The sequence below is a fragment of the Convolutriloba macropyga genome, unplaced genomic scaffold (assembly GCF_964194025.1).
Source record: "Convolutriloba macropyga unplaced genomic scaffold, txConMacr16.3 SCAFFOLD_4370, whole genome shotgun sequence".
Classification (NCBI taxonomy): domain Eukaryota; kingdom Metazoa; phylum Xenacoelomorpha; order Acoela; family Convolutidae; genus Convolutriloba; species Convolutriloba macropyga.
In genome coordinates, this window is record NW_027453417.1 from 4,156 (window position 1) to 22,000 (window position 17,845).

The following is a 17,845-nucleotide window of genomic DNA, read 5'->3' on the forward strand; positions in this document are numbered from 1 at the left end:
GATAAAGCGAATTTTTGTTCAAACACCATATTCTCACTCTACTTTAAAATTAGAGCGAAAAAATTTCACGCCGCAAAACCACTCACTTTTTCGCTCCATTTCCTGTTTCGGCGTGACCAAAATCACTACTCCAATTTGACTTCAAAAATCATGAAAATGTGTGAACAGATCTTAAAAAAAGACAGCGCCCCAAAACAAACCAAGAATAGGCCAATAATAGCCCCAGCTATCGCTGTGCGGCTATTAAAAAGAGAACAGCACAATCTGATTGATTTTTCTTGAAAGTTCGTCAGAATTTGCAACATCAAACCAATTTTTCTCAGCCAAAATGTCTATTACAGTTTCTGAAGGTTATAATGAGATGCATGATAGAAAATAAATTGTTCCAAACTGAACTACAAAAATGGCTGAAAAAGAAGAAACAAAATCAAAATAAATTTGTTTCACTACTTGTAACAAACACACTCAATTCTTGTTGTAGCAAAATTTTTTAACACCGAATCTGTTCAATGAATGTCATCACACCCCCTTAACACTACAAAACACCTTAAAAGGTCAAAAAATGACCATTAAAACTTTACAATGTCCCCTGTGGTGATAGAAGAAAACAAAGATAAAACATGAGCCCAAAAGTGTTCGAACGAATCGTAAGACAGCGACCAATACAATTCAAATTCTTTGATTTTTAAAAAAAAAAGGAAACCCGCGATATAGCTACACACCTTCGCAGCTATAATCAAAATATGTAAATGAAATAATTGAGATTACAGTAGTGACTGAGGGGCTGTCTAAAGGCATCCTCCTACCATCGAAGATACTAAGACACACTTACTATGCAGCTGAGACCCTTCAATTTCCACGTATCTTGTAATTTGGTCAATGTTTGCATCTAAGGCTTCGTGAAGAGATCGGTTGTCCAGAAACAAGTAGGGGATAACGCGTCCTAAGTTGGAGAAAGGAATAGGTGAACCCATTAGCAGAGACAACGTGGGTACCAAGTCAATTTGAGACACACTAAGCTGAAAACAGATTTCAGTGGTTACTACAAGAAGTTCTTGAAGTATATAGCAGAAAAATGGTTGTGAAAATCGAGTTAAATGTCACCAACTTTTTCTCATTTAACTCTCTCCTTTTTAGAGAACAAAAATAATAGAGCTAACATAACCCACTAACATCGGGCGAACTGCTCTCAACCGCGAGTGGGGGAGGGGTGGGGTGCACCGGGGAATTGATGGAGGGCAACGGTAGGTTGGGGGTCCTCGGCTGCACGTGCCCAAGTCCTTACGGCCTGAACGATGTGCAGGGGTGGGATTGGGGTGGGGGGGGGGGGGAAGTGAGGTGGGACTGATGTGGGAGAGGAGTGAAGTGGGGGCGGGGGGAGGGTGAAACTTTAAGAACCGCTCTTCACACCACGGGTGTATGTCTCCAAAAGCTTGGTGAATCGCATACTTAGAGACTAGTGAGCCGAAAGATTCTAAGAGAACTTAATGCCCTGTGGGTGCCACTTCCTGTTTAAACCGTTTTGAGGACGAAAAGTCAAATGGGTCAGACGAGAAATCGATCAAGCAAAAAAAATCGCATAGAAAAAGACTACAGGACTAATATAATTGCTACCAACTTCGTCTGAGAGAAATTAATTAGAGTTTATAAAGTGACCAAAATTATGCCGCACTAGGTCAAAAAGAACTGTTAATTTTGAGACAAACCGATACAACCATAACAAAAACAAAAACACCCAAGAACTTTTAGATTTCAAAAAGAAAGGATGGAAATCATAAAAACAACAGCTATGAACTCAAGTGACTAAATAGATTCACTTATTCTTCATTATTGAGACTAGAGTATGAAACAACAAAAACACAACCAAGTATTACCGAGTTTTTTCGTAAAAGCTCAAAAAATTGGTAGCAGATTTTGAAAACAAATAGTGTCAAAGTCACGGTAGCAATAGCTGCTGACTGAAACCATTGTTTGGATTAACCAATTATCATTGGCAATCAGTTAGACCTGTTATCAATGTGATGAGAAAGCAATAAGCACAACAAATAGTCGCAGAACTCACGTCAGTAATAAAAAGCGTTATAATTAATGAAGATAACAGAATAGCTTCATCCCCATTAGCAAACTGAGACCTGTCCTTAATGAGATGAAACAAAAACACAAAAAACATGAACGCCAAACATTCAAAAACTTTTGAAAAAAAATAGTGTGAAAGTCATGAAACCACCGAATATGAGCTTGAACAGTTGAAAGGATTCATTTACACCTGATTACTAGCCAATGAGACGTGTCAATGATGACACTAAGTCTTGAGAGAACTAAAAAACGGCAAACATGAAAAAGGCAGCAATATTTTAGGACAACAAAGAGTTCCAAGGTTTTAATACTAGCTGCTCATTGAGGAATTCAAGCAATTACACTTAGGCGCAATTAAAGCACACATGTAACAATTAAATGCAACTCAAGACAAGACACTGAAAAGAGAAGTCAATTAGACGCACGTAAAAATATCCTATCCCACTTTAAGATAATTTGAACAAATCACGCTTCAAACCAACTCGCTTCTATGCTCCCTTTACTACTCCAGCGTGATGAAAAAGACAAAAAGTGCACAGATCTTTAAAAAAACAGCGCACCGAAAAAACTCCACCGCTATAATTACCCACTGAGAAAATGAAGGCGGCTATTAAAAAACAAGACGAGTTCTGCAATACATTTCTTAGGTATTTCAATGAGTGAGATAAGTAAAAGTCGAGCGAAAATTCACAGCCCGTCGGAAACGAAAAACGCCGAATAAAATTAAAGAGATGACAAACAACCATTCATCTACAGAAGGGCCGTTTGAGCACCTGACGGCGGCCATTAGCAAAAAAAATTTAAACAAAGCGTTCTCTAATGCAATAGAGCAAATCAAATTGCTCCCATATACGTAGGCGAGCTAAAGTTGCCTTTAAAAAAATTATATTTTTACAAATGAGTAATTGACATAGAGTTGAATTTTCATCAAATTTCCTATTATATTTTTCAGTCAAAAGGGGGAATTATACCATCAAATTCGTAAGCAAAGTATAAGAAAGCAAAGTAAAATTTCAAAGAAAATGAGAAATGAATAGTTATATTTTGCTCAGTTTTCCACTTATATTTTTCAGTAAAAAGCTGCATTATACCATCAGAGGAAGTTGCGAGCAAATACTATGTGCAGGTACCGTTTATTTGTTAATTTATTTGCCAAAAAATTATGCAACATAACCTGTAGATAGTGGGAAAATCGCCGATGGTTTCACACATGAAAGAAAAGAGCTCTCTGAGCGAATAAAACCCTTATAATTGACGTCAGACTGCCCCAATAGCCGCCGCTAACCCCCTTTGGAAATATCGGGATTGAAAGCGAAAAAGGAGAGAAAGATACATTGATAGCCTTCTTCATCGTGTCGAAAAAGTGTTTCAATTTTGTGTGCAGTTTAAGTTAGATTACATAACTATACTAAATTCGGCTTCTAAACTGAAAGCTAGTCAGCTGAAAACTGATACCATAAAAGCATTCAAGCAATAGCTCCAACGAACTTTGATGTAATATGAACTAATGTACAGGCTTCTGTTGATTTTTCTCCTTTGGCCTCGACCGCATTCATTATATTGTTTAAGTGAATGGATTTAAAATCCATAGTAGAAACAGTGGAGGTAAGTCAGAAATCAAATGTGAAAGTAGTAACTTATGTCAAACAAAAAACAAGATCGAAAGGCAAAACGAATTTTAAAAACATAGCAGGACAAGTCCTGACGTACAATTTTTATTGACTAAACAAAAAAAAGAACTAAAGCAGACTATGAGTGAATTCAGAAAAGCATTTCGAAGAAAATCAGATTGAAAAAACAAAAAAAAAAACAGAAAATCAAAGTCAAAATGCCGCATGCGAACAAAACAAACCACTCGCGAGAAATGACAATTTGGTTCAAACAAAAACGGGCAAGCATGAACTATGAATGGATTGAAAAAAACAGTGAGAAAATCAAAGTGAAATCGCCGCATGTGAAAAAACCACTAGCGACAATACGAATTTTTATTCAAACACCGTTTTCTCGCTCTACTTTAAAATTTGAGTAAAAAATTTTCACGCCGCAAAACTACACGCTTTTCGCTCCATTTCCTGTTTCGGCGTGACCAAAATCACTACTTCAATTTGACTTCTAAAATCATGAAAATATGTGAACAGATCTCAAAAAAAGACAGCGCCCCAATAGAATTCAAATTCTTTGAATTGTAAAAAACAAAAGGACGACACCTGATAATAGCCTTTGAGAGGTCGACAGCGGTTATTAATAAATGTAGCTGCTCAATTTAGACATAAATGTTACAGGTTTTTGGCTTGTTTTAAATACACTTTATTGACTTTCGTTTAATGTTTAGGAGTAACCTCCATTTGAACGCAGAAGCAATTTTTTTGGACGAGGTGAACTTATCACACAGTTGAACTAAAAACGGACGCCAAAAAGAGTTAAAATACCGACAAAAAACACTCCTTCATGATTACTTTTTTTCAAAGTGTCAATATAGGAAACTCACTGTTCCATGTTCACCATCAGATGATGTTCCAAGCAATCTGTTATTCACAGCCTCCCAGTCAATCAGTGCATCTCTCCTCCTTTGACTCGAGTCTCTGATATTGCCCAACATAGATCCGGGTTTCAGACTACTTTTCGAATGAAGGAAGAGAGCGGCCTCAACTTCAGCCTGTGTCTCTCCACCGTGATCTCCAGAAGACGTCATACCATGATCTCCCATTACAACTAGCAGTGTGTCCTCCTTTATAACTTCACTCACTGATCTGGGACACATGAACGATCAATTAACCTTGTTTACCAATTCTTGTCACTTTCTAACTTTTTCATAAACATGGAAAGCGCTGACAATTTGTAGAATTTGTAAGCAACAATGATTCACTGTGCGGCAGTGAACCTTTAAACTGTACGTGCCAACCAATTGTGCAGCAAGCTCTTTATTATTATTATTGGTTTAAGCACCATTTAAAATCTCAACAGTGCTCTTTACATTTTTGTTACCTACTAGGCTAAAATCCCTAATTTCCGGGCAAACGAAAGCAAAGCCTCCGCAAGATTGAGTGTCCCATTCCATTAACTTAGGCTTGCGAGCAACTCTTACTTGATAATGTGATTGTATTGCGTCAGTTTGTTGACGATGGCGCTGTTGTTGAGATTATACCTGTGACCAGCATGATCTAGTCCCAAAAAGTGGGCTACAATCAGACTCCAGTCATTTGACCGATTCTTGATCTCAGGAATGAGATGACTAATGATACCATTGTCAACTGTATCCAGATCCATTACCTAAACAAAAACTTTCCACTAGCATCATCACCTGTTTCAGTTCAAAGTAACTGCTTCAATGTAGCTTCTTGATTCTTACGCATAGTACCAATTAATCCCGTCAAATTTTAATATTCGCAAACTTATATGGCGAGAAAGACCGAAGGTAATCTGTCTGTTGGGACGAGCTCTCATTTGGCTGGCTCCTGGTCAACTAAAATCCGACTATACTTGAAATGCGCGAAAAAAAAGCTTCAAGCAGAAAAAGTGACTTCCGTCACAAAGCAATGGTGCTTACGAGAAAAATCTATGAAATTTGGGGATGACAAAAATGCAGCTAATAGCTTGCTTTTGTTACTAAAGCCATTCTGCCGCGATAAACTACTTATTTATTTATTCGAAATTATACATCCGTCAATGCTTGTCAACTAGACCGAATTAGCTAGGAGTTGATCTCTCTGATGAAATCACAAATACTGAGGGAAGTTGACATTATAAAGCAATCTTGGCTAGCTGGACGCTCAATTTAGTTGTTTGAACTAACATTGAAAGAGGGATAGGGGTAGGCGATGGCAAACTCGTGTCCCAATAGACTAATCCAGGTGTCATCTCCCATAAACACAGAGCGCTTTTTTTGCCGCCTCAGCTGAGCAATCAAGTTGTCCTCCATGAGCCTGTCCGATCCGAAGTTCCTACTCATGTCTATGAATGTGGGGAGAGATCCTGTCATAATTCCCTAAAACACGCCAGTACCCTGAGAATGTGAACCATTTCAACGTTTCTAAACGTGCAAGGAGACTACTTCTTCTCTTCAGATCAGCAAGTTCTGAAAACCAAGATAACATTTTAAAGTGAAACATCTGGAGAACTTTTTGGGTTTAGATTCAAAAGCAAGCAGAGAAGATGACCCATCTATTTATTGTGACATCATTAAATATATCAGATGGTTGAAATTTCACATTAATTTACAAATTTGAAACGACTTAAATAGTTATATCGGAGCAAGAGTGGGGGGGGGGGGGGGTAAAAGGACGTACCTATGTATAAAGATTACCTATAGCCTATTTTCATCAATTTTCCAAAGACGTACCTAAAAAAGAGAGTGAGAACAATAGACCTGTCATCTTATCGTAATTACCCAGGGGTAATTATCTTAATTACCCCAGGGAAATGTATCCGCTCTAATGCACTTCAGCTAATCTTATCTACTTAATAAAATATATCTGCAGAACTTTTACTTTCAAACTTTTCATTTACGCATAAATTTTTTCAAATATTCAACTTTTTTAAATTTTCGAATATTAATGACGTTTTGTTTTCAATAATGTCAAATTATCGGAAGTTTTTCAAAAAACTTCTTGAAAGATTTTTTTGAAAATGTCAATTTTTTTCTAATTGTTTTTACTCATGATGTGAAAGCATGCAAGAAAAGGATTTTTTGGCATTTTCTTTTGGTAGTTTCTGGTTTTTTCTCGGTAGTTTCAGTTTCAAAAACCCAAAACCGTTAAAAAAATTCAAATAAGGTTGTTCTAATAATCGATTAAAAATTTTTTAACACAGATTTCAATGAAAAATACTAAAGCACAGAAAACCATCACTGAAAATTTTTTTGTTTTTTCATAGTTTCAGATTCTGAAACCTCAAACTAAAATTTTTTTTTGGTCGAAAATGTATACTACAGCACAACTTTAGAGGGTATTTTTCGAAGTGAAGTTCAATGGTGGTAATTTCACGGTCAATTATAGATTATGGGTTTGGGTTTTTTGTAGTTTTAGTTTCTCAAACCTCAAACTACAAAATAGTTTCATCGAGAATGGTACGCTATATCAACTCTCTGTATGTTGTTTTTAAACAAAGCATTTGATAGTGACTTCTTTAACTCCTAGAAGTTACACTTTTTGGTTTTTTCTGAAGTTTCAGCTTCTGAAACCTGAAACCTCAAATTATTTTTTCTTTGGAATTGTTTGTTACAGTAGATCTTTATAGCGTAATTTTGAACGCAGAATCCAATGGGCATAATTTAAAAGTCGTGAAAAGAGGACAAATTTGTATTTTTTGAAGTTTTAGATTCTGAAACTTGAAACCAAAAAAAGTTTTTGGTAAAAAATATTTAGTTCTTTTTAATAAATACCCTATTCTTAAAAAAATGAAAAAAATACCCATTTCATACCAAAAAATACAAAAAATACCCAATTCTTGCCGAAAACACCCAATTCTTGTCCAAAAATAGCCAATCGTTGTCAAAAAATTCCCAATTTTTCCAAAAAAATACCCAATTCTTGGCAAAAATACCCAATTTCTAGCAAAAAATACCCAATTTTTCCCAAAAAATACCCAATTCTTCCAAAAAATACCCAATTCTGGCCAAAAAATACCCAATTCTGGCTAAAATATACCCAAATTTTCCCAAAAAATACCCAATTTTTCCCAAAAAATACCCAATTCTTGGCGAAAAATACCCAATTCTTCCCAAAAAATACCCAATTCTTGGCAAAAAATACCCAATTCTGGCCAAAAAATACCCAATTCTTGGAAAAAATACCCAATCTTTTCCGAAAAATACCCAATTCTTCCCAAAAAATACCCAATTCTGACCAAAAAACACCCAATTCTAGCCAAAAAATATCCAATTCTGACCAAAAAAAAAAATACCCAATTCTGGCCAAAAAATACCCAATTCTTGGCAAAATTACCCAATTCATCCCAAAAAATTCCCAATTCTGGCCAAAAAATACCCAATTCTGTCCAAAAAAATACCCAATTCTGGCCGAAAAATACCCAATTCCTGGCAAAATTACCCAATTCATCCCATGAAATACCCAATTCTGGCCAAAAAAACCCAATTCTGACCAAAAAATACCCAATTCTGACCAAAAAATACCCAATTCTTGGCTCAAAATATCCAATTATTGTCAAAAACACCCAAATGTTTACAAAAAATATCAAAACTGTTGCCAAAAAAATCAATTCTAGCCCAAAAATATCTGTTTCTAGTCATGAATTACACAATTCATAGCAAAAATACCCAGTTATTACCAAAATCTACTAAATTTTTACCAAAAATACCTAATTCCTGCGAAAAAGAACCCGGTTCTAGCAAAAATATCCCAATACTTGCCACACAAAGAGACACAAATTTCGCCAAAAATACCCATTTTTACCACAAAATAGCAAAATCTTGTCAAAAAATACCCAAATTGTAACCAAAATAACAAAATTTTATCAAATATTTATCTAAAATATATCAAAAAATAGACAATCTTGCAATCATCCGCTTTTCTCTACTTTCTTATCAACAATCTAATTATTTAGTGACCTTAAAACATCAACTTTTGAGATCATCTTTTGTAAAGACGAATCTTCTCAGGTGATCGATATAGGTTTAATGAGTACAAATTTGTCACGAATTTTTCGCTATTGTACAGAATTAATCGTTAAAAGTTCTACGTCCTACTGAGTTTTACGTCCTACTATGTTGTCAATTACGAACAATTAAGTGATCTCATTTTTTGTAAGAGGGTCACTCACCTCTTTGGAACAAAATTTAGTCCAACTACGTCATATGATTACTACAATTACGGATACTTAAGTATTGAATGGAGTCACTGAACTCATGGGAACAGAAAATAATCCTTACTAATTACGATATTATTCTTATTTTATCGAAGCATACACCGCTCACGTGATTGAGGTCTGACTCAAAATAATGTAATAATTACGTCACTATTGCATCATAATGATGTCATTTTTTATTGTAGTGTACAAACAAAAATTCAACTCATTGTGCTTATTTTCGTTCTCTTCAATAACTTAGCTATAGTTAGACTTTTTCATTTTTTTTCGGAGACAATTTTAATCTCCTTTTCCTACAAACCTAAGTTTTCAGTTATAAACCTTTCAGTGGAGATTCTTCATCTCTAGGATATCTTCCTATTTCCCATTCCAGGTAAGTCACCTCTGTTATAGAATATGAAAACAGACCAAAAAAAAGAATAATGGGCTATTATAATCATCGTACTCATTCGCAAATAGCATATTATTTCTTCAGAGAGAAAGTTTTTTCAATATCTGTATTTTCAATTTATTTAGGAGTTCAACCGTCGTCACCTAAAAAAAGCTGGAATAATGAATATCAAATCTGTGAAATTGAACGAAAATTTTAAGGCCCACTTCTTCTTCCCCGATTTCAATGATGATGTAGCAATTATAAAGGAGAGGAAGACGTGCTTCGGCTGGGTAGCTGAACCTCCATTCTCCATTCCGAGGCAGCTTCTAGTCTTCATTATTGCAATCGAGAATTTGCCAGAAGTCTCTGTTCCATACAAACAGACAACTGTAGACTTCTACGAGAACCACATCGAAAACAAAACTTTACAAGTCTCAGACAACATGGAACTGAGCAGATCCGTCCGTGCACAATTTTGTGATTATGAGTTGTCCTATAGACCAATGTATGAAAATCAATTAGGATTTTTTGAGGAAGAGAGAGAACTTAAATTCCTCTGGTGTGTGTCTGACGAGTATGACAATTTGCAGGAGCAGAAACCTGATCGGGATTGTGACGAGTGGGAAAATGGGTCATTGACAGAGAGTATTATCGCAAGTATAGAAGAAGAGAACGCACTTGATCCCAAGTTAGACAACAAAAAACCTGACCAGGCAGTCCCTTTTGCGTGTTTTTCTACACACTGGACAAGATGCATTGAAAGAAGTACAGGGAGCATCGAGTGTTGAAAACAATTCAATCAAGTCTGCCAGAACCATCCTTAGTACTGTACTCAATGATTATACAGATTACCAAGATCATATTTTATCTAATGAAGCCAGTGAAAAAATATCTGAAAAAACTTCCCTCAAATCTGAGCAACCAGCGTCTTGTACACAAAAGACTGTCAAGAGAAGGGCTCCTGCTGTCAATAACCCTGAAAGAGTGGGAAGTAAAAATTCAGATGGTGATGAAAACGAAGACAACATGTGTCCTCCATCGTGCAAATTGAGACGAGCTGCTGAGTTGTATAGTAACTAAAATAACCGGCTGAGAAGTTATTTCTTTGACTGATTATCTGTCTGTATTTCCGGTATAATTTCAGATCCAAAAACTATTATTTCCTGAGGTGACTAATTGACTGTTTAATTTGTAATATTCTCTTTTTACACTCAGAAAAAGCTGAATTTCATGTATGCTTTTGAATTGATACTTTGATAATATAATCTATTTGAGTTTTACAAATGCATTTTCGAAATTAACTTTTATTTAAAGCTCAATTTTGAATTAAAATTTATGTCAGAATTTATGTCAGAAAATGCCTGTTTTTGTAATATCTGTTTTTTTTTCTCAAAAATGGCGGTTAACGACGAAAAAGGCTTGTTTTCATAAAATGTTTTTTCGAAACGCGCGTTTTTTTTTGGCCTCTGCAATGAACTCCCGGCAACTGATACTGGATGATGCAAAGCGATTACAGTGACAATTTCGAAGCAAACTCCAGCAGCAATTCTTCCCATCAGAAAATTGCAATAAGCGTGCTGCCTTTGATATATTACCTGGTCAATTAAAAGAAGAATTTTTGGCAGGAATTTTTAGAAATAGATACTCATAAAAATCTTTAAGTATTAGAATTTAGTTTTTTTTAAAAAAAGTTGAGAACCTTTTGCATAATTTTTACTGTTTTGAAAAAATATACATTTACAATCCCATTTTTTTTTCAAAAACGTCGTTTTTTTACAAAAGGTTTCTCTTTTCATTTTTCCATTTGTCAGTTTTTTAAATTTTTGAATGTGAAGTTTTGAATTGAATCATTTTTTTAAATGAAAATTTTTTTTACTAAAATGAATTTTTAAAAAAAATTGTTGTGTTTTACACACTGTTTTTAAACAAAAATGTAAATCTTGATGTTTTTTAATTTTTACTTTTTTTTCTGTTTTTTAATTTTTATGTAAAAATTTAAATTTAATTAATTTTCTTTTTGAAAAAACAAAGTTTTTCTAGAATAATTTTTCTTTCAAAAATGCCGTTTTTTACATAAGGTTTTTAACAAAAAATGCAACTTGTGCTGTTTTTATTTTTTTATTTTTCTTTTTTTTCTGTTTTTGAATTTTTTCTGTAAAATTTTACTTTTTTTTCAAAAAATTTTGTTTTATTAAAAGAAATTTCTTTCAAAAATGCCGTTTTTTGCATAAGCTTTTTAACAAAAAATGCAATTTTTGTTGTTTTTTATTTTTCTATTTTTCATTTTTTCTTTTTCAATTTTTTAATGTAAAATATGAAATTTAATTAATTTCCTTTTTGAAAAAAAACAAGTTTTACTAGAATAATTTTTTTTTCAAAAATGCCGTTTTTTACATAAGGTTTTAAACAAAATATGCAACTTGTGTTGTTTTTTATTTTTCTATTTTTCCTTTTTTCTGTTTTTGAATTTTTTAATGTAAATTATGAAATTCAATTAATTTCCCTTTTGAAAAAACAAGTTTTACTAGAATAAATTTTTTTCAAAAATGTCGTTTTTACATAAGGTTTTTAACAAAAAATGCAACTTGTGTTGTTTTTTGTTTTTCCTTTTTTCTGTTTTTGAATTTTTTAATGTAAAATTTTAATTTAAAATAATTTTTTCTGAAGAAACAAGTTTTACTAGAATAGTTTTTCTTTCAAAAATGTCGTTTTTTACATAAAGTTTTTACCAAAAAATGCTATTTTTGTTTTTTATTTTTCTATTTTTTCAGTTTTTGAATTTTTTTAAAAAATTTTTAATTGAATTATTTTTTTTTCTTAAAAAATGTTGTTTTCTAAAACATTTTTATTTTCCAAAAATGCCGTTTTTTACATTATGTATTTAAAAAATGTGAATTGTTGTTTTTTACTTTTCTGTTTTAGCTTTTTTCAGTTTTGGAAGTTTTTTTGTAAAATTTTTAATTCAATTTTTTTTGAAAAATATTGTGTCGTTTTTCGCATAATATTTTCAATAAAAAATGTAAGTTTGATGTTTTTCTTATTCTATTTTTCAATTTTCAGCTCTTGATGTTTTTTGCAATTTCTTTAGCAAAGCAGAAAATTGTAAAAATCAGTGTATTACAATTTTTACAAAAATCAATTATTTGGTACAATTATTTATTACAAATTAATACACTTATTAATAAAGCTTGCGGAAATCTATAACAAATCAAGCTTTTGATGACAAGCATATTTGTTTTAATTTTTCATTTTAAACAATTACATTTTTATTGATATCATGTTCTTCTTGAGAAATTCCGATTTATTCATCGTCTCATGATAAACATACTTCAGAGTAAACCCCGGGGTACCGGTGTCGCGTGGTGACAATTACTGGCGTCAAGCATCCCTAGCGTGCATCTCTGGATGTTGTTCGGAAATAAAAGATCGTTGATCGCGGCTCTGCCGCGAGGCGCGCTCTGCGCGCCCAACGATCTTTTATAGTTTCTTTTGGTAGTTTCTGGTTTTTTCTCGGTAGTTTCAGTTTCAAAAACCCAAAACCGTTAAAAAAAATTCAAATAAGGTTGTTCTAATAATCGATTAAAAATTTTTTAACACAGATTTCAATGAAAAATACTAAAGCACAGAAAACCATCACTGAAAATTTTTTTGTTTTTTCATAGTTTCAGATTCTGAAACCTCAAACTAAAATTTTTTTTTGGTCGAAAATGTATACTACAGCACAACTTTAGAGGGTATTTTTCGAAGTGAAGTTCAATGGTGGTAATTTCACGGTCAATTATAGATTATGGGTTTGGGTTTTTTGTAGTTTTAGTTTCTCAAACCTCAAACTACAAAATAGTTTCATCAAGAATGGTACGCTATATCAACTCTCTGTATGTTGTTTTTAAACAAAGCATTTGATAGTGACTTCTTTAACTCCTAGAAGTTACACTTTTTGGTTTTTTCTGAAGTTTCAGCTTCTGAAACCTGAAACCTCAAATTATTTTTTCTTTGGAATTGTTTGTTACAGTAGATCTTTATAGCGTAATTTTGAACGCAGAATCCAATGGGCATAATTTAAAAGTCGTGAAAAGAGGACAAATTTGTATTTTTTGAAGTTTTAGATTCTGAAACTTGAAACCAAAAAAAGTTTTTGGTAAAAAATATTTAGTTCTTTTTAATAAATACCCTATTCTTAAAAAAATGAAAAAAATACCCATTTCATACCAAAAAATACAAAAAATACCCAATTCTTGCCGAAAACACCCAATTCTTGTCCAAAAATAGCCAATCGTTGTCAAAAAATTCCCAATTTTTCCAAAAAAAATACCCAATTCTTGGCAAAAATACCCAATTTCTAGCAAAAAATACCCAATTTTTCCCAAAAAATACCCAATTCTTCCAAAAAATACCCAATTCTGGCCAAAAAATACCCAATTCTGGCTAAAATATACCCAAATTTTCCCAAAAAATACCCAATTTTTCCCAAAAAATACCCAATTCTTGGCGAAAAATACCCAATTCTTCCCAAAAAATACCCAATTCTTGGCAAAAAATACCCAATTCTGGCCAAAAAATACCCAATTCTTGGAAAAAATACCCAATCTTTTCCGAAAAATACCCAATTCTTCCCAAAAAATACCCAATTCTGACCAAAAAACACCCAATTCTAGCCAAAAAATATCCAATTCTGACCAAAAAAAAAAATACCCAATTCTGGCCAAAAAATACCCAATTCTTGGCAAAATTACCCAATTCATCCCAAAAAATTCCCAATTCTGGCCAAAAAATACCCAATTCTGTCCAAAAAAATACCCAATTCTGGCCGAAAAATACCCAATTCCTGGCAAAATTACCCAATTCATCCCATGAAATACCCAATTCTGGCCAAAAAAACCCAATTCTGACCAAAAAATACCCAATTCTGACCAAAAAATACCCAATTCTTGGCTCAAAATATCCAATTATTGTCAAAAACACCCAAATGTTTACAAAAAATATCAAAACTGTTGCCAAAAAAATCAATTCTAGCCCAAAAATATCTGTTTCTAGTCATGAATTACACAATTCATAGCAAAAATACCCAGTTATTACCAAAATCTACTAAATTTTTACCAAAAATACCTAATTCCTGCGAAAAAGAACCCGGTTCTAGCAAAAATATCCCAATACTCGCCACACAAAGAGACACAAATTTCGCCAAAAATACCCATTTTTACCACAAAATAGCAAAATCTTGTCAAAAAATACCCAAATTGTAACCAAAATAACAAAATTTTATCAAATATTTATCTAAAATATATCAAAAAATAGACAATCTTGCAATCATCCGCTTTTCTCTACTTTCTTATCAACAATCTAATTATTTAGTGACCTTAAAACATCAACTTTTGAGATCATCTTTTGTAAAGACGAATCTTCTCAGGTGATCGATATAGGTTTAATGAGTACAAATTTGTCACGAATTTTTCGCTATTGTACAGAATTAATCGTTAAAAGTTCTACGTCCTACTGAGTTTTACGTCCTACTATGTTGTCAATTACGAACAATTAAGTGATCTCATTTTTTGTAAGAGGGTCACTCACCTCTTTGGAACAAAATTTAGTCCAACTACGTCATATGATTACTACAATTACGGATACTTAAGTATTGAATGGAGTCACTGAACTCATGGGAACAGAAAATAATCCTTACTAATTACGATATTATTCTTATTTTATCGAAGCATACACCGCTCACGTGATTGAGGTCTGACTCAAAATAATGTAATAATTACGTCACTATTGCATCATAATGATGTCATTTTTTATTGTAGTGTACAAACAAAAATTCAACTCATTGTGCTTATTTTCGTTCTCTTCAATAACTTAGCTATAGTTAGACTTTTTCATTTTTTTTCGGAGACAATTTTAATCTCCTTTTCCTACAAACCTAAGTTTTCAGTTATAAACCTTTCAGTGGAGATTCTTCATCTCTAGGATATCTTCCTATTTCCCATTCCAGGTAAGTCACCTCTGTTATAGAATATGAAAACAGACCAAAAAAAAGAATAATGGGCTATTATAATCATCGTACTCATTCGCAAATAGCATATTATTTCTTCAGAGAGAAAGTTTTTTCAATATCTGTTTTTTCAATTTATTTAGGAGTTCAACCGTCGTCACCTAAAAAAAGCTGGAATAATGAATATCAAATCTGTGAAATTGAACGAAAATTTTAAGGCCCACTTCTTCTTCCCCGATTTCAATGATGATGTAGCAATTATAAAGGAGAGGAAGACGTGCTTCGGCTGGGTAGCTGAACCTCCATTCTCCATTCCGAGGCAGCTTCTAGTCTTCATTATTGCAATCGAGAATTTGCCAGAAGTCTCTGTTCCATACAAACAGACAACTGTAGACTTCTACGAGAACCACATCGAAAACAAAACTTTACAAGTCTCAGACAACATGGAACTGAGCAGATCCGTCCGTGCACAATTTTGTGATTATGAGTTGTCCTATAGACCAATGTATGAAAATCAATTAGGATTTTTTGAGGAAGAGAGAGAACTTAAATTCCTCTGGTGTGTGTCTGACGAGTATGACAATTTGCAGGAGCAGAAACCTGATCGGGATTGTGACGAGTGGGAAAATGGGTCATTGACAGAGAGTATTATCGCAAGTATAGAAGAAGAGAACGCACTTGATCCCAAGTTAGACAACAAAAAACCTGACCAGGCAGTCCCTTTTGCGTGTTTTTCTACACACTGGACAAGATGCATTGAAAGAAGTACAGGGAGCATCGAGTGTTGAAAACAATTCAATCAAGTCTGCCAGAACCATCCTTAGTACTGTACTCAATGATTATACAGATTACCAAGATCATATTTTATCTAATGAAGCCAGTGAAAAAATATCTGAAAAAACTTCCCTCAAATCTGAGCAACCAGCGTCTTGTACACAAAAGACTGTCAAGAGAAGGGCTCCTGCTGTCAATAACCCTGAAAGAGTGGGAAGTAAAAATTCAGATGGTGATGAAAACGAAGACAACATGTGTCCTCCATCGTGCAAATTGAGACGAGCTGCTGAGTTGTATAGTAACTAAAATAACCGGCTGAGAAGTTATTTCTTTGACTGATTATCTGTCTGTATTTCCGGTATAATTTCAGATCCAAAAACTATTATTTCCTGAGGTGACTAATTGACTGTTTAATTTGTAATATTCTCTTTTTACACTCAGAAAAAGCTGAATTTCATGTATGCTTTTGAATTGATACTTTGATAATATAATCTATTTGAGTTTTACAAATGCATTTTCGAAATTAACTTTTATTTAAAGCTCAATTTTGAATTAAAATTTATGTCAGAATTTATGTCAGAAAATGCCTGTTTTTGTAATATCTGTTTTTTTTCTCAAAAATGGCGGTTAACGACGAAAAAGGCTTGTTTTCATAAAATGTTTTTTCGAAACGCGCGTTTTTTTTGGCCTCTGCAATGAACTCCCGGCAACTGATACTGGATGATGCAAAGCGATTACAGTGACAATTTCGAAGCAAACTCCAGCAGCAATTCTTCCCATCAGAAAATTGCAATAAGCGTGCTGCCTTTGATATATTACCTGGTCAATTAAAAGAAGAATTTTTGGCAGGAATTTTTAGAAATAGATACTCATAAAAATCTTTAAGTATTAGAATTTAGTTTTTTTTAAAAAAAGTTGAGAACCTTTTGCATAATTTTTACTGTTTTGAAAAAATATACATTTACAATCCCATTTTTTTTTCAAAAACGTCGTTTTTTTACAAAAGGTTTCTCTTTTCATTTTTCCATTTGTCAGTTTTTTAAATTTTTGAATGTGAAGTTTTGAATTGAATCATTTTTTTAAATGAAAATTTTTTTTACTAAAATGAATTTTTTAAAAAAATTGTTGTGTTTTACACACTGTTTTCAAACAAAAATGTAAATCTTGATGTTTTTTAATTTTTACTTTTTTTTCTGTTTTTTAATTTTTATGTAAAAATTTAAATTTAATTAATTTTCTTTTTGAAAAAACAAAGTTTTTCTAGAATAATTTTTCTTTCAAAAATGCCGTTTTTTACATAAGGTTTTTAACAAAAAATGCAACTTGTGCTGTTTTTATTTTTTTATTTTTCTTTTTTTTCTGTTTTTGAATTTTTTCTGTAAAATTTTACTTTTTTTTCAAAAAATTTTGTTTTATTAAAAGAAATTTCTTTCAAAAATGCCGTTTTTTGCATAAGCTTTTTAACAAAAAATGCAATTTTTGTTGTTTTTTATTTTTCTATTTTTCATTTTTTCTTTTTCAATTTTTTAATGTAAAATATGAAATTTAATTAATTTCCTTTTTGAAAAAAAACAAGTTTTACTAGAATAATTTTTTTTTCAAAAATGCCGTTTTTTACATAAGGTTTTAAACAAAATATGCAACTTGTGTTGTTTTTTATTTTTCTATTTTTCCTTTTTTCTGTTTTTGAATTTTTTAATGTAAATTATGAAATTCAATTAATTTCCCTTTTGAAAAAACAAGTTTTACTAGAATAAATTTTTTTCAAAAATGTCGTTTTTACATAAGGTTTTTAACAAAAAATGCAACTTGTG

General features: G+C 32.6%; 1 protein-coding gene across 1 annotated transcript; it reads right to left on the reverse strand.

Moving 5' to 3' along the window:
- Positions 1–717: 717 nt before the first annotated feature.
- Positions 718–6,125, reverse strand: LOC142358272 (GPI ethanolamine phosphate transferase 3, catalytic subunit-like). The gene is made up of 4 exons (XM_075409706.1): positions 5,870–6,125; positions 5,162–5,346; positions 4,565–4,826; positions 718–1,019 (listed from the first exon to the last, which is right to left on the reverse strand). Exons 1-4 carry the CDS (start codon positions 6,053–6,055, stop codon positions 789–791), a joined length of 864 nt encoding a protein of 287 aa, XP_075265821.1. The 5' UTR covers positions 6,056–6,125; the 3' UTR covers positions 718–788.
- Positions 6,126–17,845: the final 11,720 nt, after the last annotated feature.